At 44.7% G+C, this 27,657-nt stretch overlaps 2 protein-coding genes across 2 annotated transcripts; both read left to right on the top strand.

Moving 5' to 3' along the window:
• The first annotated feature begins 358 nt into the window (after window positions 1-358).
• LOC144942052 (uncharacterized) lies at window positions 359-17,156 on the top strand. Its single transcript, XM_078868700.1, has 14 exons — window positions 359-632; window positions 771-910; window positions 3,269-3,362; window positions 4,606-4,696; window positions 5,216-5,349; window positions 6,388-6,421; window positions 7,541-7,674; window positions 8,710-8,743; window positions 9,652-9,830; window positions 10,250-10,903; window positions 11,513-11,600; window positions 11,925-12,086; window positions 14,179-14,283; window positions 15,345-17,156. Exons 2-14 carry the CDS (start codon window positions 776-778, stop codon window positions 15,475-15,477), a joined length of 1,977 nt encoding a protein of 658 aa, XP_078724826.1. The 5' UTR covers window positions 359-632; window positions 771-775; the 3' UTR covers window positions 15,478-17,156.
• Window positions 17,157-19,711: 2,555 nt separating this feature from the next.
• Window positions 19,712-26,310, top strand: LOC144942051 (uncharacterized). Its single transcript, XM_078868699.1, has 3 exons — window positions 19,712-20,025; window positions 21,020-21,182; window positions 22,906-26,310. The coding sequence occupies exons 1-3, from the start codon at window positions 19,900-19,902 to the stop codon at window positions 24,786-24,788; spliced, it is 2,172 nt and encodes a 723-aa protein (XP_078724825.1). The 5' UTR covers window positions 19,712-19,899; the 3' UTR covers window positions 24,789-26,310.
• The last annotated feature ends 1,347 nt before the right edge of the window (window positions 26,311-27,657 follow it).

Raw genomic sequence — 27,657 nt, 5'->3', positions numbered from 1 at the left:
GGTCGCGTGGGTGGGAGTCGCGGGGGGGGGGTCGCGGGTGGGGGTCGCGGGGGGTGTCGCGTGGGTGGGAGTCGCGGGTGGGGGTCGCGGGGGGGGTCGCGTGGGTGGGAGTCGCGGGGGGGGGGGGTCGCGGGGGGGGGGTCGCGGGGGGGGGTCGCGTGGGTGGGAGTCGCGGGGGGGGGGTCGCGGGTGGGGGTCGCGGGGGGGGTTGCGTGGGTGGGGGTCGCGGGGGGGTCGCGTGGGTGGGTTGCGGTTCCGCGGCCGTTGATGCGCGATCCAATCTCGCGAGAGTTGTTGGGAGCAGCCAATAGGAACGGCGGTCGGGCAGAGCGCTGTTCTCGCGAGAGTTGATATGAAAAGGCAAGAAAGCGCGGGAGACCGCTGCCGAGCGAAGTTGGCGCGCGAAAGGAATAAACAGCGCAATAACAATAACACAATAACTATAACACAACAATAACACATTAACTACTACACCACACTACACCACACTAACCACGACAACAGACACCGTTCGCCGCTCAGTTGGCGGTTCACCACGGCGCTTGTTGGTGCCAAGCTAGGTGTACGTCGAGGCCGTTTGCGTGCGGGGTGTGTGGAGGGGCTGGCGTCAGATCTACGTGCGTCTGCCACAGGTGGCCACCGAGAGAGAGGCCTTCTTCGCCTCTCGTTACCTTTGCTGTGTTCTTGTTCGTGAGCGTCGCTCCTCCGCCCTGGTTCCACGAACCAAGCAGCGATGATAACAGCTGTTGTTGTTGTTGTTGCCTTCGCAGGAGCAATGGCGCAGACTCCGGGGTCGTCTGCGATGCCGCTGCGGAGGCCGCTTGGCTTGAGCGCCTCCAAAGAGAAGTCTGCACGAATCCGCTTGCTTCAGCTGAACTTCATGAAGCGCCTCTCAGCACAAGCGGGCACGGTGAGATGCCCTCCTCCCCTCCCCTCGCTCTGTCGGCTGAGAGAGAAATAAGTAAAGTTTTAAACAACACGCTTTTAAAAAACACGAATTTATTAAATGTAGTGATAATGGCAGAACTCCACGACTCCAGGAAGTGGCCCAGAAGCTTGCCATAACGTAAGGGACCGTGGTCATTTACAGCCAACGTCAGTTGAGCATGAACAATTAGACCCAAGCCGAAACATAACATTTCAAAAGAATGTAAAAAATATATATTATAATATAGTATTGTCATCAGTATGACATACGCATACCAAGTTTGCAGTCGATACGACATTGGGAAGTGGGTTAAAATTGAGTTACAAGATTTGAGGATACGACAACAGACTGAGTTTATCAAAAGCGTGTAATAAAAAGAATGTTTTAAAATATGTTTTAGATTTTTAATGATAGAATATAGTCTTGTCATCAGTATGACATAGGTATACCAAGTTTGCAGTCGATACCACATTGGGAAGTGGGTTAAAATTGAGTTACAAGATTTGAGGATACGACAACAGTGACTTAATAAAAAGCATGTAATAATAAAAACACCTGCACGTAGAACGCAAACTTGTATTGGGCAAACATCCCAAATGCTAAAAAAATACCTTAAAAATTACTCTATTGGGATTAGGCGTCGCAAAAACATCGCTCCCCCATCGCTCCCATCTGCGACCTACTGCGAAAACTTGGCAGGAACCCTCTCTCAATTATTCTTGAGGCTCGGTGAGGCTTTCCTGTGCAAACAAGGGTTATTAATAATGGCCATGCTGATGTACGTAACACGAATCGCGAGGGTAGTTGTTGAGACTAAATGACCCAATACCCACCACCACGGGGCCTGTGCCAGGCCAGGTGCACTTTGAGGCTACCACGTGCACCGTCGAAGGCTCGCTGGCAGGAGGTCACGGGAGAGACCCAGGTAGTGCCATGGGTTGGCCGACTGAGATGACTGGCAGATGCACCGGCTGTATACCCCCTACCGTGCCAACGTGCTGCATTAAAGCCTTGTTGTTGAATAAGTAACAATACATACAACACACCATTCCATATCCGTCCCTCCCAGTCACTGCCTTGTGGGAGTGCTATTTTTTGGCAGCATTGGTTTAATACGGTACAAGCAAACTCCGGTTTAGATATTAGCGCTTTCAAAAGCAGTCATATACGTAATAGTTCATTATAGCAGTGAACTGCAATAGCAATGCTGTACTTTTGCTTCACCCGCTATCGCTGGCCCACCACTCATGCGAGTGATTGATGTGAGTTGCCGAGTTCAGTGTGTAAGCTGCTATCTTTGATTGTGTATTTGTTTACCATTATGAATTACTGAGTTCTTGTTTGTACTGTATGCATGTTGAACTTCTTTCACACCATACGTTGTTAACCGTGTTCATCGAAGGTGCAGGGAGAAGGACAACAAGACTAAACACGAAAAGCAGTTGTAAAAATGTCGTTGCTGGTCACTGTAGAAATCATTACTGCTGAAAATGATTCGACTCTTATGCTGGCTTTTAGGCGTTTGTTGTATCATTGCCAGTGGTGCCACGTGCAGTCAGTTCCCTGCGAGGCCTCGGTAGAACTCTGCCCTGCGGCAGGGAATGACCTCGCTGCTGCGCCAAATCCTGTGGACTCTGCACATCCCGCATGAGTTTCTGGGAATGGGAACAAACTTGAGAAGACCAATTGGCGAGTTGGATGGGAATGAGATTCCAAGCTGATTGAATTGGGTGTAAAAGATAGGTTTAGCCTTAGAGCAGATTTATAGTAGAGTTGTATTTTTTTACACCGTTGCTGAGCACAAGCCCAAAGGCCCAAAACGTGAAATGGCCAGTAACAAACAGCACTCTTGCTGTGTTAAAACCCTTGCACACGTAACAAGTTTATTTGCCCATGTCAGGTGGAGGACGGTTTATGACATATTGGTCAGATCATTACCCGACTTGACCAATATATCCTGTTACGAATTAGAATTGTAACAGTTGTAATAGATTAACGGTAACACGTTTCTCGAATTGAGAAAAGTTATAAGCTTGGGAAAATAGCGTGGAGCAGTGCAGGGGAAGACGCAGAAAGAAGCATTGTGTCTTGCAGTGTAGTGGTTGAACACGGTGTGAATGAAACGAAACGGTCTGATAGAACGAGTCCTTAACATGGTTGGATGAATGGGAATGAAGTGAGAAAGTGACTGGAGTGAATTAGTGACTGCTGGATCATCAACCTGACGATATGATTTATATTATGTTATTGATTGACGGTGAGGGATATTTCTAGTTAGGGACGGCTGAAGCTGTTCATGCACAGTGTTCAACTGTAAAATATTCTACCACAATGTTGCAGAGTGCGTCGCCCGCATTATCTACAAAGCTTCCGAAAAATGCAAGCACTCCAGACATGAGTCCTTACACCCTGTTGAAAAAGATCCACAACACAGGTAAGAAAACGGCCTGAGGCACCACCACAGTTGTTCAATAATAAAACCTAAATCTGATAATTGTTTTTTTACCCTTTTATCTGGCAACAAAACTGACACCTTTTTTTTACAAGAAGTCATGTTTGCATAGACCACAATACCTGAAGTCGTAATGCAAACAAAAAACATAACTCTGATAATGTATGCACTGTCCTTGAAGTTGATTGGTCCATACCCGAGACAGCTTTCCTTAGAGCCTAGTCTCACATGGTATTGGACCAGATGACGCCAAAAGGCGCACAACTCAAAGACAACGCCACCATCAGAGTATGAGAGCTCGGGGTAAGCATTTACACCATTGGAACCTCATTTGCCAGAAGAAAAAATATGATAATTGGTTTTATTTTACCCTTTTATCTGGCAACAAAACTCACACCTTTTTTTACAAGGAGTCATGTTTGAATAGACCACAATACCTGTAGTCGTAATGCAAACAAAAAACAACTAATAATGTATGCACTGTCCTTGAAGTTGATTGGTATCAGTTTTGTTGCCAGATAAAAGGGTAAAAAAACAATTATCATATTTTTTCTTCTGGCAAATGAGGTTCCAATGGTGTTAAACCTAAATCTATTAGAGCAAACCCCAACCTCTCGATCTCCCATTGTCCCATCAGCAGCTGAGTTATCCGTGCAAATTGTAGATATGAGCAGGCACAGTCTCAAATGAAATCAGACTGCATGTCACGCCTTACTAAAGCACACCTCTCAATGTATTACAACAGTCCGGTGGGATCTCAATCAGGTGTTTTAATCTGAGGCAAGGCCCTTGTATGGATGGAGTTTCCTTTAGGATTCTTGAGGTTCACTATTAACACCTGAGGCTCCGAGCCAGTCCAAGGAATCTGAGACGTTTGAAGAGTGGTGTTGCCACAGAGGACCACGTTGGAGAGATATGACACAAATTAGCAGTGACAATTAGCAGATCACGTGATGTGAGTTGCATGGCGAGTGCCCCACAGTCAATATTTATTATTAGTGCGTGGCAAACTGGGTTTTCTCAATCACAGGCTGAAACAAAATTCACCCCTTATTAATACTACTTTATAACTCAACACATCAAGTATTCTGAAGAAAGTACATTGCCGACGATGTCAGCTTGCTATATGTTTTTCTCCAATAAGGCAGTAGTAAGCATGACAATGGTGAAGTGTTTTGAACCACAGGCAATATGGTCCCTGGGTTTCTTTTCATGTTGCCCACAGCCACGGAGGTTAGCCCTGTGGAGGTGTTTAAGCCCATGCCTGAACATGTGAAGGATGACGTGGGGACTTACAGGACATCTGAAGCAAGCAGGTCAGTACATTAAATTTTATTTTAAAAATGTCTGTCATTGCGTCTGGCGCAAATCAATTGGCACTAATGTCCACGCTGGATTTAAAAACACGTGATTTTATATCGAGTACTTATTGCTAAATTGAATCCATGGTTCACACTTAAATTTTGGGTTGAACACAATTATCTCACCAAACTTGTTGTAAGACCCTCCACTACCTGATATGGACAAACAAATGTAATTGTCATTGTACAAGCATTTAATGCACAAATTATTGTTTTAGCTCAATTTAATAATCTGCATTTGTACATATCACAATTTAATGTGTGTGGTTATGTTGGTTGGTAGAGGGTTATACAACAAAAGTTAATTATGAATCCTAATATTGACTGTGGCAATCTTATGTATTAGGTTAATCCAAAGTTGATTAACCTTGTTCTGATTAATGTAAATGGTACAGAGATGGTGTCCATAAATGTGAGAAATGTACCAACTTTTGAGTTGTAAATCTATCGTTGTTGTGGTGCTGTTGGGTGCAGTCTGTTCGAGTTGACCACACCGACGGACGAGAATGAGAGCGGGAGACTGAAGCAGCGGCACCATCGCTCCATGAAGACGCCGGTCGACATGCAGGCATTCACCCAGAGAGTCCAGCAAGCCATGGATGGCAGAGGCAGGTTCCCACTTTAGTGCTTTCCTGCAGGCAGCAATCACACGAGCACGTTTGGGCAATGCAGGGAACTGCACATCTTCAGTACTTTTTGAAATCACCATTGCTGCTCATCTAATGTTACAGCTCTCAGCCAGTGGTGGAAATTCCTCATGCCTATTGCAGGGGAAAATATTTCCTAAGGCTTCTGCACATATTCGGCACTAAATTTATCGACCCTGGAAGGATGATGGGCTGAGTCAACCCCCGACCAGGATTTAGCTGGATATGACAATGCTATGGCTATATATAACACGGTTGCATGGGTTTATGCACATGGCCACGAGGATGTGATATGCACACACTCCTCGCCTTAATGTGTAAATAACAATTAGATGTTCGATATTTCCCTCATATTTTCTTACGAGCCCTTAATTCTTGAAAATGCCCTGATATGTTTTTATTCCAAGTATCATTATTCAAGAGTGAAGGCCAGGGCACTGGGCCTCAAGTCTTAGGCTATATTATACATGGACTCGGGGTGCGCTTGGGTTTAGTGCAGTAATGTGTAACTGCTTTAAAACAGAAATTAGTAAGTTGTATTGTAAACCTGAGATGTGCAGCATTTTAATAATGATGAAGAGTTATGTGCAGGAAAGGTGCACCACTTAGTGTCTGCTTAATTAATTAAAAGAGCTGTCATGATATAATGGGTAGCACACTGGACTTGCAATCCAGAAGTCGCCAGTTGACACGTGATGCAAGTGTTTTTTAACTCTCCCTACTACTATGAACCAGGATAAATGGGCACGCCACAATTTGTCAAATAGCAGGGCGTGTCTGGTGGGGTAAAGTGTGGGTACGCCCACCTCTTCAAGCACGGTTTGTCAACATGGAAGAGTAGACCAAAATACCCTCTAGAGCTCCCTTTAACAGAAGCCCTACTGCCGACAGTGGCTTGAGCAAGCAATTGCAGGGTTGCTCCTGTACCCCATTGAGGCATTAATTAGGTAACGGTACAATATCCGTCATTAAATATTGTAATGTGAAATGTTTTTGCAGACCTACCTGCATTGGAACGATCTGCCATGAACAGGTAATGTAATCTGTATGCAGTGCATTTCATTAATATGTTTCCATCTTCAGGTGTGTATCCTCTAGATCCTACCCGAATGATTATAACAGGTCTAACTAAGTCAGATCTTTATTTACCGAATCATTGTGTCAGAAGCCCCTATACAGGTTATACGCTTAATTGCCCTTTACTCATGGAATAAAACAAAATGTAACATTATCTGCATCTCCTTACATTTTAGGCATATTTGGAATTAGGCTTTTCAACTATTTCAACGCTGCTCTCTGGCCTCTCCAAATCCCTCATCTCCAAATCCCAATGATCCAAAATGCAGCTGCAAGATTTCTCACCAGTATCCACAAACTAGACCATGTCACACGAGTACAGTACTGCACCCGCCCCCGATAACGGAACGTACAGTGGCAGCAACCAACCACACGAGCAAGCCGGATTAGGAAAGGTTTCTCTACCACAGACCAAAAACATAGTAATAGGCTAACACAGACGGTGTGAATACTTTACATCAAGCAACTGCTGTAAAAAATAATAAGGTACTTGGAATTTAATTTTATTTAGTTGTTATTCTTGGTTACCCAGGAGAGCCTCGCTGAGTTTCAAGACTTTTTCAGTAGATGACAATATTACTGTGCGCAGTCTGAATTGAGTAATAAGCTGGTAATTATTCAACATTGGGATGCTTGGCCAATACCAGTCGCATTGTTTTTTACTTAAGGGAGGTAAATTGAATCCATGGTTCACACTTAAATTTTGGGTTGAACACAATGATCTGACCAAACTTGTTGTAAGACCCTCCACTCCCTGATATGGAGAAACAAATGTAATTGTCATTGTACAAGCATTTAATGCACAAATTATTTTTTTAGCTCAATTTAATAATCTGCATTTGTACATATCACAATTTAATGTGTGTGGTTATGTTGGTTGGTAGAGGGTTATACAACACAAGTTAATTATGAATCGTAATATTGACTGTGGCAATCTTATGTATTAGGTTAATCCAAAGTTGATTAACCTTGTTCTGATTAATGTAAATGGTACAGAGATGGTGTCCATAAATGTGAGAAATGTACCAACTTTTGAGTTGTAAATCTATCGTTGTTGTGGTGCTGTTGGGTGCAGTCTGTTCGAGTTGACCACACCGACAGACGAGAATGAGAGCGAGAGACTGAAGCAGCGGCACCATCGCTCCATGAAGACGCCGGTCGACATGCAGGCATTCACCCAGAGAGTCCAGCAAGCCATGGATGGCAGAGGCAGGTTCCCACTTTAGTGCTTTCCTGCAGGCAGCAATCACACGAGCACGTTTGGGCAATGCAGGGAACTGCACATCTTCAGTACTTTTTGAAATCACCATTGCTGCTCATCTAATGTTACAGCTCTCAGCCAGTGGTGGAAATTCCTCATGCCTATTGCAGGGGAAAATATTTCCTAAGGCTTCTGCACATATTCGGCACTAAATTTATCGACCCTGGAAGGATGATGGGCTGAGTCAACCCCCGACCAGGATTTAGCTGGATATGACAATGCTGTGGCTATATATAACACGGTTGCATGGGTTTATGCACATGGCCACGAGGATGTGATATGCACACACTCGCCTTAATGTGTAAATAACAATTAGATGTTCGATATTTCCCTCATATTTTCTTACGAGCCCTTAATTCTTGAAAATGCCTTGATATGTTTTTATTCCAAGTATCATTATTCAAGAGTGAAGGCCAGGGCACTGGGCCTCAAGTCTTAGGCTATATTATACATGGACTCGGGGTGCGCTTGGGTTTAGTGCAGTAATGTGTAACTTCTTTAAAACAGAAATTAGTAAGTTGTATTGTAAACCTGAGATGTGCAGCATTTTAATAATGATGAAGAGTTATGTGCAGGAAAGGTGCACCACTTAGTGTCTGCTTAATTAATTAAAAGAGCTGTCATGATATAATGGGTAGCACACTGGACTTGCAATCCAGAAGTCGCCAGTTGACACGTGATGCAAGTGTTTTTTAACTCTCCCTACTACTATGAACCAGGATAAATGGGCACGCCACAATTTGTCAAACAGTGGGGCGTGTCTGGTGGGGTAAAGTGTGGGTACGCCCACCTCTTCAAGCACGGTTTGTCAACATGGAAGAGTAGACCAAAATACCCTCTAGAGCTCCCTTTACCAGAAGCCCTACTGCCGACAGTGGCTTGAGCAAGCAATTGCAGGGTTGCTCCTGTACCCCATTGAGGCATTAATTAGGTAACGGTACAATATCCGTCATTAAATATTGTAATGTGAAATGTTTTTGCAGACCTACCTGCATTGGAACGATCTGCCATGAACAGGTAATGTAATCTGTATGCAGTGCATTTCATTAATATGTTTCCATCTTCAGGTGTGTATCCTCTAGATCCTACCCGAATGATTGTAACAGGTATAACTAAGTCAGATCTTTATTTACCGAATCATTGTGTCAGAAGCCCCTATACAGGTTATACGCTTAATTGCCCTTTACTCATGGAATGAAACAAAATGTAACATTATCTGCATCTCCTTACATTTTAGGCATATTTGGAATTAGGCTTTTCAACTATTTCAACGCTGCTCTCTGGCCTCTCCAAATCCCTCATCTCCAAATCCCAATGATCCAAAATGCAGCTACAAGATTTCTCACCAGTATCCACAAACTAGACCATGTCACCCGAGTACAGTACTGCACCCGCCCCCGATAACGCAACGTATAGTGGCAGCAACCAACCACACGAGCAAGCCGGATTAGGAAAGGTTTCTCTACCACAGACCAAAAACATAGTAATAGGCTAACACAGACGGTGCGAATACTTTACATCAAGCAACTGCTGTAAAAAATAATAAGGTACTTGGAATTTTATTTTATTTCGTTGTTATTCTTGGTTACCCAGGAGACCTTCGCTGAGTTTCAAGACTTTCAGTAGATGGCAATGTTACTGTGCGCAGTCTGAATTGAGTAATGAGCTGGTAATTATTCAACATTGTTGATGCTTGGCCAATACCAGCTGCATTGTTTTTTATTTAAGGGAGGTAACAAGTGAACCCAGAGGAAACCCATGCGGAACAGGGGGAGAACATACAAACGCCACACAGAAAGACACCTGAGTCGGGAATCGGATCCAGGGCCTTGTTGCTGTTAGGCACAACTGTTACCACTGCGCCACATTGCTACATAACTATTGAATTGCGTGTAACTTGCACAGTATGTTTTGACCGATGGCAGCTTAAACCTGAACACTCCACTCGACTCCGAGGAGGAGGGTGACGATGCGACGGGGGTGAGGATACGACGCAGCCACACGAGGGCACCAACGCAAAGGGTCAACAAGGAGGCCTTTTCGCAGCATCTCCGACAACACTTGAGAGAGGAGGCAGAGGAGCCCCGACCTGCGCACACCACAGGTCAGAAGAAGCCGCTTTCTCCATGCAAACAAGGACAATGTGATTTCCTGCTCAAGTGGGCATTGAGGCGGTGCTTGTCTCCTGTGTACAGCCCAGAGCCTGTGGTTGGAGTTCGCACATACCCATGGCGGCAGCAAGTGTATCCACTGGGCGTTTAAGCCCCATTGCACATTACCGGCCAAATGGCTCGGCCGTAGAGCGTGCGGCTCACAATATGAAGGTTGCAAGTTCAAATTTGCTTCTTTTGAAAGACCCGCAACCATCATAGAAATGTGGAATTTTCACCAGCTGGCTCAGGGCTGTAAACACACTGAGCACCGCCTCAATGTACATTGACTCTGACTTGACTGGTGTTGTCAAAATCAAGGATGGCTTTTGTGTGTTTCATATTGTCAATGTCCTGTTGTGTTTCTCCGTAGACTTGATGCCTGGAGGGGTTTCTGAACTGTCCATCGGGGAACACACCTCGCATTTCTCAGAAAGGAGTAGTAGCAAGCGCAAACTGAGAGACCGATCCATGCCGGGAGTCTGGAAAATGGCGGCAAAGACACTAGATGGTCATATGGAAGTGTCGGGAAGGGCAGAAGACGAGCATAGTGACGATATGGAAGAAAACGGTGTTCCTGCAGAAGTGACTATGTCGGGTTACCTTAGTCCAGTTATTGACATTCACCCATCACCACATATTGGCACCCCAAAAGTATCTGCAATACAGAGTGGCCTGCAGGACAGCGATGGAGATGTCACAGGGGCAGAGGAACTGGAGATGATGAGTGAAAGAGACGAGATGTCTGAAGAAGAAAAATCTGGATTGAACCCCATGGAGGAAGCAGAAAAGTTATCTGGCGAGTTAGTAGATCCCATGTCTATTCCACATCTCAGCCACACATCTCCAGTTGGTGAAGACTTGATGGGTGACGAGGAGGAGGGGGAGTCAAAACCTGAGTCAGACGGTGACCAAGCTGGCCCTGCTGGAGATGCCTTGGATCGTGGACTTAGCCACAATTTGGCAACGTCACCTTATGAAGAAGAAGAAGAGGAGGAAGATCACGGCAGTAGTAACGATGAGGAAGGTAATGCAAAGTTAATTTCATTTGCTACACAGATGAGCCCGTTTAGCCAGTTGCCCAGCTGTTTAACAAGGGAGATTCGTGGTGCATGAGCACAGCAAATATAAAAACAAGTGCTCCTTATTGTGTAGGACTGGGATATGATATATTTAATATGTTAAAAATGTTAACTTGTACAGTAAAATCTCGGCTAGCCGGACTAATAATTTCAACTTTTAAAGATTACAGTATTCACTCACTCTCAAAGAGATTGAGAACGACACAGAGGCACGAGGAGAAACCACAGACAAGCAGGAATGCAGCAGCAGCCACGCGGTGATGAGCCGGTGCTCCCAACAATAATCCAGCACAGAGCGATGATTGCATTTGTGCAATCCAAATTGAGTAATGTTTGGATCTTGTTTTGAATTATGTCAGGGGATCTTTAACTTCCATTGTGAAGCAAATGGTGCTTGTTTATTGATGAGTTTAAGGCTCTTATTATTTGGGAAATCGTTTGAATCTTGGAAATGTCAAATGTTGACTTTGTTACATTGAAGCATTGATAGTAAGAACTGAAGTATATCTCACGAAAATTTACAAAGGAGTTTGTTGCTGCATGTCCTTGAACAGGAGAGTTAAAATTGCATGAACTGAAGGCGAGCAGCAAGCCCTCGCCAACTCTGAACACTCCTGCTTTCTTCGCGAGAGACAAACTTTCGTAAGTAAAGTATGTCCTTATTTTAAAGCTTAACAAATATTGGTGTGTTTTGAATGTTTACCAATGTTGCACAGTGAGTTGGGCATTCCTCAGGTTATGTAAACCAATCCAGATAGTATTTGTCCAGATCATCACGCGGTCAAAACAAATCATTAATCTGAATCCAATGTTACACTGATAATTTCACCTATTGCGGATTAGCAGTCCGGAGTAGTTTGGGCTGATGTTGGTACAGATTCATAATCTTCCACATGATAGCCATATACTACTACATAGTTCATCTTGATGTTATGTGTAGCCATATGCTTGTTTTATCTCTTGCAGTAAAGGCAAGCAGAAGGCCGTGCTGAAGATAAACAAAGCTACTTCAAAAAGAGGCAAGACAGAGAAAGTGTTGAAGATACCAATGAAGGAGATCAAGAATATCTGCCAGAGATTTGTGCCCTGCCGGCTGAACAGAGATGCCCTTTTGGCCATTGAAAATAGGTATGCTGTGTCGTTAATGTGAACTGAAAAAATGTGTTTCATATTTTGCCCAACTCCAATAAATACGTTTATTTACAGTTTTAAACACAGTTGTAGAGCACAGCCCAAAGGTCCAGAATGTCAAGTGGTTCGTAACAAACAGCACTATCATAGCTGTAATAGATGTGTGTTAATGTTTCTTTAATTGAATAATGGTCTTATAAAAGCCTGGTAAAAGAGACATTGGGAGGGAATTCAAAAGTGGAGCACTGCAAAATAAGAATCAGAAAGAGAAGTGTTGTAACCTGCAGTGTGGCAGTTGAACACCATCTGTAAAGGGAGGACGGTGTCTGACCATAGAGATCACAGTGAAGAGATCAGGGATAAAGCACAGGGACACGTGTATTGGTGCCGACATGTACATCACCATAAAAGTTGGGTGACACGAAGAAGACCGTCCTAGCTGAGCAGTGTTTCTCTGTGCCCGCAGCTGTTTTGTAGAGCTCTACCCTGCGGCTGTCTCTGAATGTGTCCTCCAATGCCTAGCCACCAGTTAATTCCATGCCTGTCAACCCATACGGTTTACCCGTATTCTTGTACAGGGAAATTTAGTTTTCAGGTTCATATGGCGTACAGCCGTTTCAATACGGGCAAAACAAATGTCCTTTTGTTTGTGTTTTTCCCTTATGATGGGACTTTGTAGGATGAACGTTGATATTTATAAAGGCACGGGGTGACCAATAAAGTCTGAATTGGTCTGTAATAAGGTAGGCACTGATAAGGGGTTGTACCTCATCTGCTTAGACCATGGGCCAAAAACGCCGACAACTCGGATGTGCGTCAGTGTTTATGCCATAAGAAATATCAATGTTGGTACATCCATTTGGCGCCTCGTAATGTACAATATCGTGTCTTACGTTTAGAAACTATGCTGCCTCAGTCTTCAGCAAACCCTTAAAATGTTTCTTTTAACAGTATGAATGTACATTGTTTTATGTTTTGAATGCCGATACATTTTTGGATTTTGTATTAAGGCCTTGACACAAAGGCATTGGGTCTTTATGTGTCTATGTTGTGTCTCTCTCTGTGTGTCTCTGTCTTGCCTCAATCTGCTTGTGTGTGTCTGTGTTTTGTCTCTCTCAAATTTAGTTCTACCTGATGACGATTGCTTGTGTTGCAATCGAAACGTATTCTATTATTTAATTTATTTTCTTTCTCCGTGACTTTACCGAAAGAACCAAAGAGTAGAGCCAGAATCTTCTGTGAAGACATGAAAAATAATGCTTCATCATTGTTCATGTCCTGTTTTGTCCTTATTCTGTTGTAATGCTGTTCGGGGGTGCCACGGTGGTGGGATGTTAACTACCTTGCTTGGTATACAGGAGGTCGTGGGTTCAATCCCGACCCTGACACCTGTATATTTGGAGTTTGCATATTCTCCCTGTGGTTGCGTGGATTTTTCTCCAGATCTTCCGGTTTTCCCCTCCATTTAGAGACACGTATTAAGAGTATTTGGCTGCTATACATTTCCACAAAAGCTATTTCAATGAGCTATCATTTGTGGCCAGGTTGTGTTGATGAAAAAGAAATAGCTATGGAGCTCAGTCGGCCTTACGTAGTAATATAAAAATAGTTTCGGATGTCTTTCACTTTTATACTATTTTGATGTAGGTTTTATTTTAACTTTTGTCTCCGTTGACTTTCATTTTCCTTTAATGGGCCCTGGCCTGGTAATAATCGGACAATTATGCCTCCTTTGCATTTCTGTTCTTCCACAGAAAAAAATCTAATATTTGTTACACATCCCATTATCCACAAATTCTTCTGGGAAGTTCATAATTTAAGCAGCATTCAACACAATTATTCTCTGGACTAGTTTCAACATTCATTGTTTCATCGACAGGCAGGTCGGCATGAACATTCAATGCTGGTGAATTGCCAGATTGTTTTCGCCAAAGACCCTTTGATATATGGATCCTAGTTCAACAGAAAACTATGTAATAATATATAATCGTGTTATGGTTATAAAGGTCTTGATTGAAGATCTATTAATTGATTTGCAATCCTTTTTCTAGCTTGCCAAGATCTTGACATGCGTGTGTTTGTACGGCAGACTGCCACTGTTATTTGAACAGATGTTGGATGACCTGGATGCATTTGCATCCCATGCTGGGAGGAAAACGATTACAATCGCAGATGTGGAGCTGCTGATGAAGAGGTGAGGGCAGGGATGCCACCAAATGGGCTGTTAAAGTTTACAACTATGTTAAATGAATGTTTATTTTTTTCTTTGATTTCAAGAATTAACCCAGTAAAAGCCAGTGTAATATTCGATTGTTAAATGTTACAAAATGAACCATGACAGTGAACTCTCAAGCGTAGAGACTTAAAAACCAAATTGTCAAAGCTGTTTTGCAACTTCATCAGAGGCGATACTATTTTTAAAAACGTGTGCTGAGCGCAGACCCAAAGACCCAACATGTTAAATGGCTGGTAACAAATACCACTGTCAAAAATAGATAAGAGTCAGTTGTAGTAGATGAGAGAAAACATTTGTTTAATTAAGTATGATTATAAGGGCTTGGGAAAGAGAATAGAGCGGAATTTAAAAGTGGAGCAGTGCTAGGGAAGAAGCAGAGGAGAAGTGTTTTGACCTGCTGTGTGATGTGTGGATGAGATGAAACGATCATTCTGGTAGGCCGAGTCTTGAATTAAATCCAGACCTCAGCTGAGTAAATCCAAACTTGAATCGTAATCAATCAAAATCTCCCACGGTGTTCAACTATATAGGATTCACAATCGATAATGTAAAGACATTCTCTGATACCAGGTCTGTATTTGGATTCCTTTTGGGAAAGAGTGGTGGTGCAGAGGTTAGCGTGGTAAAGTATGGTCAATACCCATGATATGGCGAGAGGAGGCCTTCATCCAACAGTACATTGACAAAACACGAAGTGGTTTTAGTCTCAGTGAATTCCTGCTGAGATGTGCATTGAGGTGGTGCTTATCTCCTGTTTACAGCTCTAGTGGTAGAAATTCCACATTACTATGGCAGGGGCAAGTCTTATCGCTGTTGACTTCCCAATCGAGAGGGACGATGGACTGCATCAACCCCCAACCAGGATTTGAACTCGTAGCCTTCCGATTAAGAGTCGCTTGCTCAACCCCTAATGAACTGCCTGGTCAGATAATTATAACTTGGATGAAAAATGCTGCTGTTATTGTCGAACCCTTGGGGTGCCCTTTCCTCATGTTGTGTCTGTGTGCGCGTCTGTGCAGGCAGCGTTATGTGACGGACACGATGCCTCTCGTAGCCCTGGTTCGCGAGTATCTCCCCATGGAGAAGCGCGTGGAGTTGCTGGACATTGTCCTGGGCAAGGTCCTGCCACCGCTGCCCACGACAGACAAATAGAACATCGAGAACGCTGCATGTGCGGGAAACACTACCCAATGCTAGCACAACACACACTCACGCATTGTCTTAACCAGCCTCATTTTGGTTTGCGAGAGGAAGTTTCAGCTGTAACCCGGCAATTTTTGGGCCTCCACGAAAGCGAATTCTAGAGGGTATTTGGCCTACTCTTCCACACAGACCAAACGTGTCGGACAAGGTAGGAGAGTCCCACGCTATATTCCTTTGCACACGATCTGCCGATCGGCTAGCTTGTGAACGCATTCTGCTAGGTGGACAGGCGGGCGGGATTTGGTAAATGCACTCATTGTTTCAACTGCCGTGGCGGGATATGACATTGAGTTGGCGACCCTGGATTGCAAGTCCAGCGTACTAACCATTACACCATTCAGTCCTGTTCTTTAAATATGCTTTACAATTACTCATACTGAGCACAGTTTAGTATATTATATATAAGCGTTATTTTGGCTGTTTTTCATTGCAATAGCAGTAAATATGATTCGAAAATACTTGTCAGCTTTCAAAATATTTTATGCACTATCTCAAGTGTATGTATACCCCTTAACTACTGTTAACTCGCCACCTATCACAGGAATATGTCATTGTCGTGCGATTGTGTTTGGGAGAGAAGACGGAACATGTGCAAGCTGAGGATATTTGTCGGTGTATGGATATATGATGCACTTTTTTCGCACCGTACATAGCCAACCGTGCTAATCAGAGGTGCAATGTTCACAACTACAATAAGTTTCTACACATTTTAATATTTCTGGTGGATGGGGACAGGGAGCATAAATTCTGTGAGTTGTAAAATAGTGGCATGGTGTACGTTGTCTGTTGGTGACTTCCTGCTCAAATGAGCATGGAGGTGTCGTGCTCATCTCCCATTTACAGCCCTGAGCGAGTGGTGGAATGTCCACGTTCCTATAGCAGGAGCGACCACAATTGCATTCCCCACACTGGTACTAATTTCATCGACCTTGGAGTCAAGCTCCGTTGAGTCATTCCCGAGCCAGGATCTGTTTGCCTGCTACTCGCTTTATTCCACTGAGCGAACTGGCCAAGTTTTAATGTAAACATTTCTCAAAATTCATTTATATTTTATCAAAGGTCAAGCAGGTTCAATTCCTTAAGAGCTGTACACACAATCAGATCTTTAGGTTGGGCTGTCCAAGCAAGGGACAAGTCTGTCGGTTGGGTCTCAGGCTCGATAGCCAGTGTCGTGTCCACACTTTGGCCGTGGTTGATTGCAGTGGCTCAGCAATGTGTAACTGTTGAAGACGAGGAATAAAGTTGTCGCGTTTAATAAAAATCAACGAGACGTGGCCTTGGCCAAAGCCGTTGATTGCGCCACGTCTCTACTCTCCGCCAGAACCCCGATTTTATTTTCAACAGTTACGCAGAACGAAGTTTTTAACACAAACCGTTATGTATTATCTAAATAATGCAACAATAATTGATACTATTTTAAAATACTGTTTAAAAAAACACTTTAATTAAATGTACCGTACGAGTAATGGCAGAACTCCACGGCTCCAGGAGGTGGCCCCGAGGCTTGCCATAACGTAAGTGAGCGTGGTGATTTACAGCCAACGTCAGTTGAGCGTCGACAATTAGACCCAAGCCGAAACAACGTAATGTGAATTATAGAATTTAGCAGAGGTGGGACAAAGTCATTGTTATGCAAGTCCAAGTCGAGTCGCAAGTCATCAAATTCATGACTCGAGTCTGACTCGAGTCCAAGTCACATGACTCGAGTCCACACCTCTGGAATTTAGTATTGTCACCAGTATGACGTAAGTATACCAAGTTTGCAGTCGATACGACATTGGGAAGTGGGTTAAAATTAAGTTACAAGATTTGAGGATATGACAACAGTGAGTTAAATAAAAGCGTGTAAAATGTTTAAAAGTATGTTTTTGATTTTTAATGATAGGATATAGTCTTGTCATCAGTATGACATAGGTATATCGAGTTTGCAGTCGATAGCACATTGGGAAGTGGGTAAAAATTGAGTTACAATATTTTTTGAGGATACGACAACAGTAAGTTAAAGAAAAGCGTGTAATAAAAAAAAGTTTCACTCTTGAGTGTAATAAAAGGTATATATAATACACCAATTTAATGTCATTACAGACCACATTGTTTGAATTGTGTTATTTAACAGTTGTGTAGAAGTTTATTCTTTGGAATGGTAAGACAATGTAAAAAAGTACATTCTATTTAGTTTTTATTTGTATTTTTGGCTGAATTTAATGTACAAAAAGTACATTTTGAAATATATTTCTGGCTTAATTTAATGTTTCAAAAAGTACATTTTGTCTGAATTTAATGTAGATGTGGGCGGTGGTATTGAGGCGAAACGATTCTTGCATTCCCCTCGCATCGAGTGCTATTGATTTGACCCTAATCGCTGCCATTGACAGTTTTCCTCTCCTGCTGTATGCGCAGTTGGTAACTTTGGCCACAATCAACTCCATCTTGATCTTAAACCCAACAATTCGTTGCACAATGCTGTTGATGAGACACCGAATCCACTTACTGGTTTTTAATCAAATCTGCTGGAGAGAAATAACGTGGAAGGCCGTTGGAGCGCGTCCATTTTATTTTGCGGCGAGACATTGGAAAGGGCCGTAACAGCGTCAACTTATTTCCACGGGAAATCCAGATTATGGATAGCTTCCAATGTGTTAGGGAGAGGATGTTGTGGCTATGCGCCCCATCACCACCGTGGAGGCGAGGGGATCGATCACAAGACGTGTTTAGCTCTCCCAATCCGTGGTCGTCGAGGTCGCAACACCCTGGCTTGCCAGGAGATGGCTGCACACCCCGGCGGACGCGTTGTTTTTCTCCGGGAACTCCGGTTTCATGGTGTAGTGACGCCAACGCACGTTCTTCTTGCTTTATTAAGAGCCTTTATTCGGACACAACTCTATTTCAAGCCTCCGATTGACTTCCCGACTCTCCGTTCACACGTCCTTGAAATGTGAGGCCGTAAGTGGTACGTTGCCTCGGTCGTTACAAAAGTCAAAACAAGCAGCCAATGCCGGTTCAACTACCACGTGCATCACCGGAGAGCGACGCGGTCCCTTGCCCGAGAGTGAACTGTCAATGAGAATTTCACTGCGGTCCCCGGGTGGTGAGGGTGGGGTTGGGGCGTGGGTGGGAGTGTTGGGGGGTGGGTTTGGGGGTGTTGAGAGGGAGGGTTGGGGTTGTTGAGGGGTTGACCGCAGGTATTGTGGTTAATGCAAACATGATTCCTTGAAAAAAAGGTCAGTTTTGTTGCCAGAAAAAAGGGTAAAAAAAAACTATAATATTTTGCTACTGGCAAAGGAGGCCTCATGTTAATGCTTACCCCGCGTGCCCTCATACTCTGATAGTGCGTTGTCTTTGAGTTGTGCGCCTTTTGGCGTCATCTGGTCCAACACCATGTGAGACTGGGCTCTAAGAAAAGCTGTTTCTGGTGTGGACCAATCAATTTCAAGGACAATGCATGCATTATCAGAGTTGTTTTTTGTTTGCATTCTGACCGCAGGTATTGTGGTTAATGCAAACATGATTCCTTGAAAAAATGTGTCAGTTTTGTTGCCAGAAAAAAGGGTTTAAAAAAAAACCTATTATATTTTGCTTCTGGCAAAGGAGGCCTCATGATGGGTTGGGGGGTGTTGAGGGGGTGCGGGTTGGGGTGGGGTTGAGGGGGGTCGGTGGGGTTGAGGGGGCGTGTGGGTTTGGGTTATGGGGGAGGGTGTGGGTGGGGTTATGGGGGAGGGTATGGGTGGGGTTGAGGGGGAGGGGGTGGGTGGGGTTATAGGGGAGGGTGTGGGTGGGGTTATGGGGGAGGGTGTGGGTGGGGTTGAGGGGGAGGGTGGGGTTGAGGGGGAGGGAGTGGGTGGGGTTATGGAGGAGGGTGTGTGGGTGGGGTTGAGGGGGAGGGGGTGGATGGGGTTATAGGGGAGGGTGTGGGTGGGGTTGAGGGGGAGGGAGTGGGTGGGGTTATTGAGGAGGGTGTGGGTCTGGTTGAGGGGGAGGGAGTGGGTGGGGTTATGGAGGAGGGTGTGGTTGAGGGGGTGCGGTTGGAGTGTGTGGGAGGGGTTGTGTGGGAGGGGTTGTGTGGGAGGGGTTGTGTGGGAGGGGTTGTGTGGGAGGGGTTGTGTGGGAGGGGTTGTGTGGGAGGGGTTGTGTGGGAGGGGTTGTGTGGGAGGGGTTGTGTGGGAGGGGTTGTGTGGGAGGGGTTGTGTGGATGCCCACGTGACGCGGCGACTCGCGCGCGCGCGCTCCGCTGAGTGGAGCCTGGCCTAGGCCGCGCCGCGGGGTCAGCGCCTCGGGGCGAGAGAGAGACGCGAAGACTCGCGGGGCGACTCGGCCTCTTCGGCGATCGACTCTCTCGGGGCGAGTCTCTCGCCCTCGGTGAAGAGACTCGCAATGATCCACGTCGGCACTTCGAGCCTCGCCATGAAAGGCTCGCCGTGCCAGTCTCCCGCCTCTCCTCCACCGCCGCCGTCATCTCCGCCGCTGGAACCAGACGGCCGCATCGAAACAACGGGGATGGTGAGACACGGTGTAGTTACACAGAGGGTCAGAGGCACATATAGATATGTAGATATATCCAGAGAGATGGCAGGGATGGAGAGATACGGAGAGACATACACGCATAGAGAGATACTGCACACAGCGCGATACACACGTGTGGTGTACAGTACAAAGTTCTCCCATGTTACCTGATGTGGGGGCAAGTGCTGTTAGCGAGCACCTATTAAGGCCGGCACGGCACACGAGGGGCTGGGTGGCCAACACCACGCCCGCCCCCCTTTGTCTCGATGTTTATACACCGCATCAGGTACTAATTTGAGGCTGAGTCGACCTAGGAGAGGCCCATGACCGGTTCAGATAATCGTCACTGGTGTTGGCCGTGAGTGTGAACTCAGGTCGCCCGGTTCGTCGCCCTGTTCAGTACACACAAGCAGAGAGATGCACAGAGACGTAGAAAAATGCCCATACAGACAGATACATACACAGAGATACACATTTGGTAATCGATCAGGATTGTTTGACAAGCCTGACTGCTGATGAGACCCATAATGTTGAAAACGGACCAGAGATTAATTCTAGACTTGAAGCTTTCGTGACTGCAAGTATTCAGACTCTGGTTTTTTCGGTAAAGTCACGTAGGTAAAAAATAAAATAAGTGAAAACAACTAAATTAAATGACGACGTTTCAATTGCAACACAAGCAATTATCAGGTGTGACAACCACAGCAAGACAATTTAGATGGTAATATTGGTCTTGAAAGTCAACAAAGTCGAGATGTGAGCACCAGCCACACAGACGCACATGGGCACATACACATCTGTACATACACGCATCAAACACAGGTGAGTGTAGCTTACAGGAATAACTGAGGAACGAACACTGGGACGATGAAGCGCGTGGTTTGTGACGTCTGGAGCTGCACTTGTTGCCCAGAAGCTTATGTCTCTCTCCCGCTCCCCTCCCCTCTTTATTTCCCTCTCTGTTCCTCCGTGTCTACCTCGTCTCGCGTAGCTGATGGAAGTCGAAGTGGAAGATGCCCCTGCTGTTGACCCTGCTGTTGACCCTGCTTCCGACCCTGCTGTTACTGCCACAGTCGTGGTGGTGCCGAGCAAGCAGAAGACGCAGTACAAGCAGAAGTACACGGCGGCGTGGGAGCGCGTTCCGGCACTCAAAGGTGCGTGGAGCCCTGGGATAGGATCGTCTCTGGGAGAGTTTACTCTGGGGGGGAACAGCTTTGGGAGTTTACACATTTTGTTGTCAATGACGACCACCTACATATCGATCAAGACGTCAACAATGTACCTGGGCCGTACACTCACGTCCCGATCCCAGATCCAGAAGAATTATTGTGAACAGATTGGAACAATGTGGACGTCCGGAATAAACACCTCATTGGAGACCCAAACATTGCAACTCCTGCCTTTGACTTTCAGAATCATAATCTTTATACTTGAAGAATCTGATTAACTACGCAACTCTTATTCTTTGGGTCTTTCGGTAAAGTCACGTAGATAGGTTCAAAGAAAATAACAAAAACAAGCGGTCGTCTTCCTGAAGGCGACCGCTTGTGTTGCGAATGAAACGTCGGTAGTTTTTGGTTTTTATTATTTCCTTTGAACCTATCTACGTAACTTTACAGAAAGACCCAAAGAATATTAATTCCTGCAGTCACGAAAGCTTTAAGTCAAGATTTATACGCAAATCTTTTTTTACAGATGTCCTCGAAGAACATCAATAGGCCGATGTGAACATCTTCATAAATGGTGGTCATGCAACACAAATTATGATCCATATAATAAACCTCTGTAGTCCGTGCTCCTTTAATTGTGGAATACCAAAATTACACAGACTGTCCTGAAGCCCTCTCATTGCGGCTAGCAGACCTTCACATTCATATTTAGCTCCTGAAGATATTGCTATAGGCCAGGATAGAATAGCTTTGGAGAATGCTCGTGGATATGGTGGTGCTGGTAAAACTGGTGATGATGATTGTGGTGGTGTTGGAGATGGTAGTTGTGACATGTGGGGAGAAGTAGTATAGCGGTTAGCGTGCTGTGATACGAACCAAGCAACCAGAGTTTAGTTTCCGCTCACTGCCAACACCAGTGACTATTATCTAATCCAGCCCTGGGCCTCTCCAAGGTCGACTCAGCCTTAAACTAATACCTTGGTGTGGTTTGTAAACAGCAATAGGGAGACTAAGGTGGGTGGGCGTGGTGTTGGCCACCCACTCTCTCGTGTCCTGTGCCGGTTGGAGATGATGCTTGTTGTAAAACTGGTGGTGGTGCGTTGATGTCATCCAGAGTCTCAATCATATTTGGTGCAAGGAATTAAGAGGTTCTGTATGTCCTGTCAAGAAGAGAGCTCAAGGGGCGACGTAGACTGTGAAGTTTAGCGCTTGCACTTTGCCAGTGTAACGTCTAAAGTTCAGGCCGCGCAGGTTCAAACTGGAGTCTAAACTGATTGTGGATTTGGGCTGATAGAGAAGGCCTTCAGTTTTAGCAATGTTCAGCTGGAGGCACTTTTAACAACTCCCAAGATGTGAGACAATCATTGGTGCCATTTTGGAGAATACAAGTAACAAAATCAATAAGTGGACAATGTACTTCACATAGCTGTCTCTCTTTAAAAGATTTTACAATTCTTTATACATCCCATCAGCCACATGGCCTTCTGGGAGTGTGTAATTTCAGGAGCATTCATTCAACACAAGAAAACTGGACCAGTTTCCTACATTCAGTTTATTATCATTAGTCAGGATTGATAGGACCCATATCTAATTGAGAAGGTCCTTGATAAATGACAGTTCAGCATTTGTTCAAGCAAATCTGACTCGGTTGCTAATAAAGATGAGTACAGATGTTGTTAACTGTATTCATGCTGTTTTGTTCCGACAGGATGGCTGTCTCCAGTTCCAGGAAACAAGTTCATGGCTGGGTGCAGGATATGCAACGTGACGCTGCACGCTCGAAAAAAGGACCTGATGGATCATTGCAAAACCAAGAAGCACCAGAGATGCCAAAGCAGTATAAGTTATTCAGGTGTAATTGCTCAGTTGGCTACCTATTCAACGCTGAGCGATGTGAAAGATGCCGAGCTTCGCATTTCAGCATTCACAGCTGAGCATTACTCCCTGCAGAGCTGTGACCATCTGGCAGACATGATCTCAAAACTCGACCCACAGTCCGACACCCTCAAGTCTCTGAAGCTACACCGGACAAAGTGCACAAGGCTGATCACCAACGTGCTCGCTCCCTCGCTCCACAAGGAACTGGTCGAAGATATATGCTCGTCCGCCGCATATTACAGCCTCATTATTGATGAGCGAACCGATGTCAGTTGTGAAAACTGCTTGTGTTTACTCATTAAATATTACAGCACGAAGCAGGAACTGATTATAACAACATTTTACAGGCTTCTCACAATGAAGTCGAGCAGTGCAGAGGATATCTGTAAGACCATCATGGATTGTCTGCAGGAGGATGAATTGCCAATCGAGCGGCTCATTGGGGTTGGTGTTGATGGTGCGAGCATGGATGTTGGATGTGAGAAGTCTATTTCCATGATCCTAAAGGAGTCTGTGGAGCATGTTGTGGTGTTCAGATGCATTTGCCGATCTCTCCATCTAGCAGGAAGCAAGGCATCGGAAGCACTGCCAAATCATCTCGAATACTTGGTGAGGGAAACTTACAATTGGTTTTTCCACAATAAAAAACATCAACTGGAGCACAAAGATCTGTTTAAGTCGCTGAATTCTGGAGAAAACCCTCTGAAAATGACCCAAACGGGGAATGTGAGGTGGCTTGGCACATACGAGGCAGTGTCCCACATTGTTAGTCATTGGGACACGCTGAGCAAAATATTTGAAATGGCTAAAATCAACGAGCGATGCTTTCTTGCAGAACAGCTGCATCGATTGTATACAGACTCCTACAACAAGCAGTACCTTGTGTTCTTGAAGCACGAGCTTATGGATCTCCATCGCATCAACAAATTGTTTCAAATGGAGAATACAGAAGTGTCACAGCTGAATTCTGACCTTGTAGACTATCACTACGGTCTTTTGAAGAAGCTCGTCGCTCCTCATCAGCTGGCCGAGCTCTCGCCAATAGAAGCGCTGTCGCTGAACTTTGAGAATTACATCATGCCAAGTGCCGTGGCAGCCATTGGCAAAGGGAAGACTGAAGAAGTCACACAGCATTGCATGATCTTTCTGTGTGAACTCCTCACACAAGTGAGAATTTGTTTGCCTGAAAATGTGGAAACATTGCAATTTCTGGATTGGTTGACTCCAAGATACAGTTGCTGTGAGCTCAAAGAGTCCATTGTGCCTCTCGCGACACGGTTCTCCTCGATTGTGAATCGTGTGGATGACACGGAACTTGAGTGGAGACTCCTGCCGATGAAAGATTGGAGTCAGCAAACAGAAACCGTGAAGTTTTGGGCCGAGGTCTACAATGCAGAGAATGCAGTCGGAGAAAAGATGTTTGTCAACATATCCAGTTTGGCCTTGGCCGTACTCAGTCTGCCTTTCTCCAACGTGGCAATGGAGAGAGAATTTTCCGTTGTCAATAAAGTCAAATCAAAGCAGCAGAACAGAATGCAGACCTCCACCATGGAAGCCATTATCCAAGTGAGGTGTGGACTGGCATGGAGGCAAGAGGACTGTAGCAACTTTACCGTTACCAAAACCATGCTGGAAAAATTCACGAATGACATCGTGTACAAGCCATCAGGGAGCACCGAGGCCACGGAGATAGTCGTGACAGAGCAGCTATGAGCCTGGAGGCAAGGAGTTTTGCTGCTTGCATAGCAGCTTTATTTTTCAAAGAACCTTACATCTAACCTTGCCTCTACTTTGCTTTTTATAGCAAGTGTTTATAAAGTAATTTGCATTCCTTAGCAATTCTTAAAAAGAGACTCCAAATTAGAATTTGCATTCTTATTACCATTTAAGTAAACTGATTACCTTTGTCGGGCAGTTTAATGCAACTTTAACAAAAAACATTTTGCATGGATCATGTAACACTTCACAACATGCGTGTTCAGAAGTATGAATTCGCCCCATCAGTCCAGGTGCATCCCACATCGAAGCATGTGGCAGGGCTGGGACACGGAGCGAGTCCTGTTTGTGCCGCTTTGGAAACTGTCCAGTTTGTTTTGTTTTTAAGAGTAATTGTGCCCCCCCCCTGCCTGCCACTGTTACAGACAGATGGACAGAGCTAATGAATTTATGCTTTCAGCCTTGGCTGAAAAAAGTTAAAAAGACAGCCATACATTTGGTGTTGTTGCCATGTTATTTTTTACAATTGATGTTTCTTATGATTTATACAGCTGTGTAAAATTATTATATTTAGTACCCGTAAAAATATTTCCCCACAACGCTTTGTATGGCATTCCATATATTGCTTATGACCAGTTTTCCGAAATGTGTGAACTTTGTGTCCAAACGTCAACGCAAAATCACTCGGTACATTTGGCTCTTAAACTTTTGTTTCGTCACATTGTCAAGACTCGTTGCATTAAGAAGCTTAAGAGCCTATGTGGTGGATGAATCGCACCGCTGTAGCGCACCCCTCCCAACGCCACGGATTCTTCGGTTTGTGAACACGACGATTGCACGCGTACCTGACGTGACCTGGTGAGTGCAGGAAGACTACATAGAAGACTGGACGTATGTAAATACTTAACGCATCGCACAAGGGCCGTGTTTGCCATGCAGCGGTGCAGAGAAGGCTGGATGCCTCTGCCTTCTCCATCTGGAGTGCTTTTAAAGAGAAGCGAATGACACGCAGCAGCACAAGACATGTAGAAAACGTCCACATTCCTTTTTTTTGGATTCGTGGAGATCAAGTCGAGCGGCCGTGTATGAAATTATAATACGCTCGGTGAATGTCTCTTCAAGCGAGCAGTCCCATGTCGATGGCCCTGAGCCATTGTGTGAAAATTACACTTCTGGCAGGTGCCAGCCTTTCCACGAGGTGATGGATTTCACAGTGATGTATTTACCCCAGTGAGTAGCTGGCCTTAGTAGGCCCCTCACTTCCATTTGAACCTTCCGATTGTGAGTCAAGCGTGCGGTCAGATAAGCAACTGAGGAGGACAGGAACATGTTTTAACCGTAATGGAAAACGTCCGAGTCTTGTTGGCTTGTTTGTGTATATGTCGAGTACATTTTAAACTGTTACATGTTTATAGTCCGTACACCTGTGAGAACAGTCGGAACATATATTCGATTATGGAAATATTGGCCTGCATTTTATACAAACTCCATGTCTCATCTAGGTATATAGATAAGAGTATTTGCGTGTTTTATTGTGTGGAAAAGAACTGCATAGTAAACATTTGTGCATGTTTATTTTGAGAGATGAGTGAGCCAGGTTTGGCATGAAGATGGAATGAATGTACAATATCAAAGTAGTGAGACCAGTTGGTAGAAAAGTAAACCTATTTACTAAACGTTGAGAATTTAAATATCTCGAGCTTGGAAGGATAAAATTGTAATGATTAGAGCCATTGGGCTATTGTCACGTATATAAACTATTCACAAAGATCATAACAATAACAGCAAATGATTGGTTTCCACTGACTACAAAACGACACATAAAACTGCCTTAAAAGCATTTGTAATCGGTGACGTTTTGGATAATGGCCCTATTTCAGACGACCACCGATTACTCATTCTAGAATAGACTACATTTCAAATACCATTGTGTCTTCGTCTTTGGAGACGAGTGCGTCCCAACTAGTGTGCAGCGGTAGTTCTGAATCGATCAACCAACACAGCCACACATACCTCAATGTGAACGATTAAATAATGAAAATACATAAAAGAAATAGACACGTTGAGATGAACGCAGGAGACACGGACACAACCCCCCAAAAAAACATTAAGTAGACAAGACGTGGAGATGTGTACTGACAGAATACGACTTCGCAGAGTGAATTGGCCGAGCCGGGTGAGAGATTAAACCCGTACCTCACGCGTCTGCAGTTCTAATTGAGTCACCGCGACCAGGCCGAGAGGGAACACGCGGTGAACGAATGATTGGATTTTCCACCTTCCCATGACGGCACCAAGGCAGTACTTAAGAGACGCACGCACACGCGCGTATCAACCATGATTAATCACCTGCAGGGTATAGGGCCCACTGATTATATATTGTTGTGTTCGGTGTGCCGTGAAGGTCGAGCAATCTCGACATTGAGACACGTGGATGTGGAAGAATGGTTGAGAAGCTCTGCTGTAGAATGTAGACTTGGAAAATGTATGACTTGGTAGAAAGGTCGCCCACACTATTGAGCTATTTAAACTTTTATTTTACCAGGTAAAGCCCACTGAGCGATAAACATAACTCTTATTTCACAAGCGGCTTGGCCAGATGTTAGCACAACGAAGTGACTTACGTGGAAAGTTATAGCATCCAAATACACTAAACGCACTTTGATTCTAAATGTGGAGGCAAAAATTGGAGAAAAATCAACACGACCACGGGGAGAGAGACACGCAAACTCCAAATATACAGCAGCAGGCGTCAGGGTCAGGGTCAAACCCACGACCACCTCCATACCGGGCGAACAAAGTTAAGATCTCGCCACCTTTGCACCCACTCACAAAGCACCACCCACATGTTCCGCAAAAAAAAAAA

Source organism: Lampetra fluviatilis, chromosome 26, assembly GCF_964198595.1.
Source record: "Lampetra fluviatilis chromosome 26, kcLamFluv1.1, whole genome shotgun sequence".
NCBI lineage: Eukaryota > Metazoa > Chordata > Hyperoartia > Petromyzontiformes > Petromyzontidae > Lampetra > Lampetra fluviatilis.
Note: the sequence above shows the minus strand (reverse complement) of the source record. Positions and strands in the feature narration are given on the sequence as shown.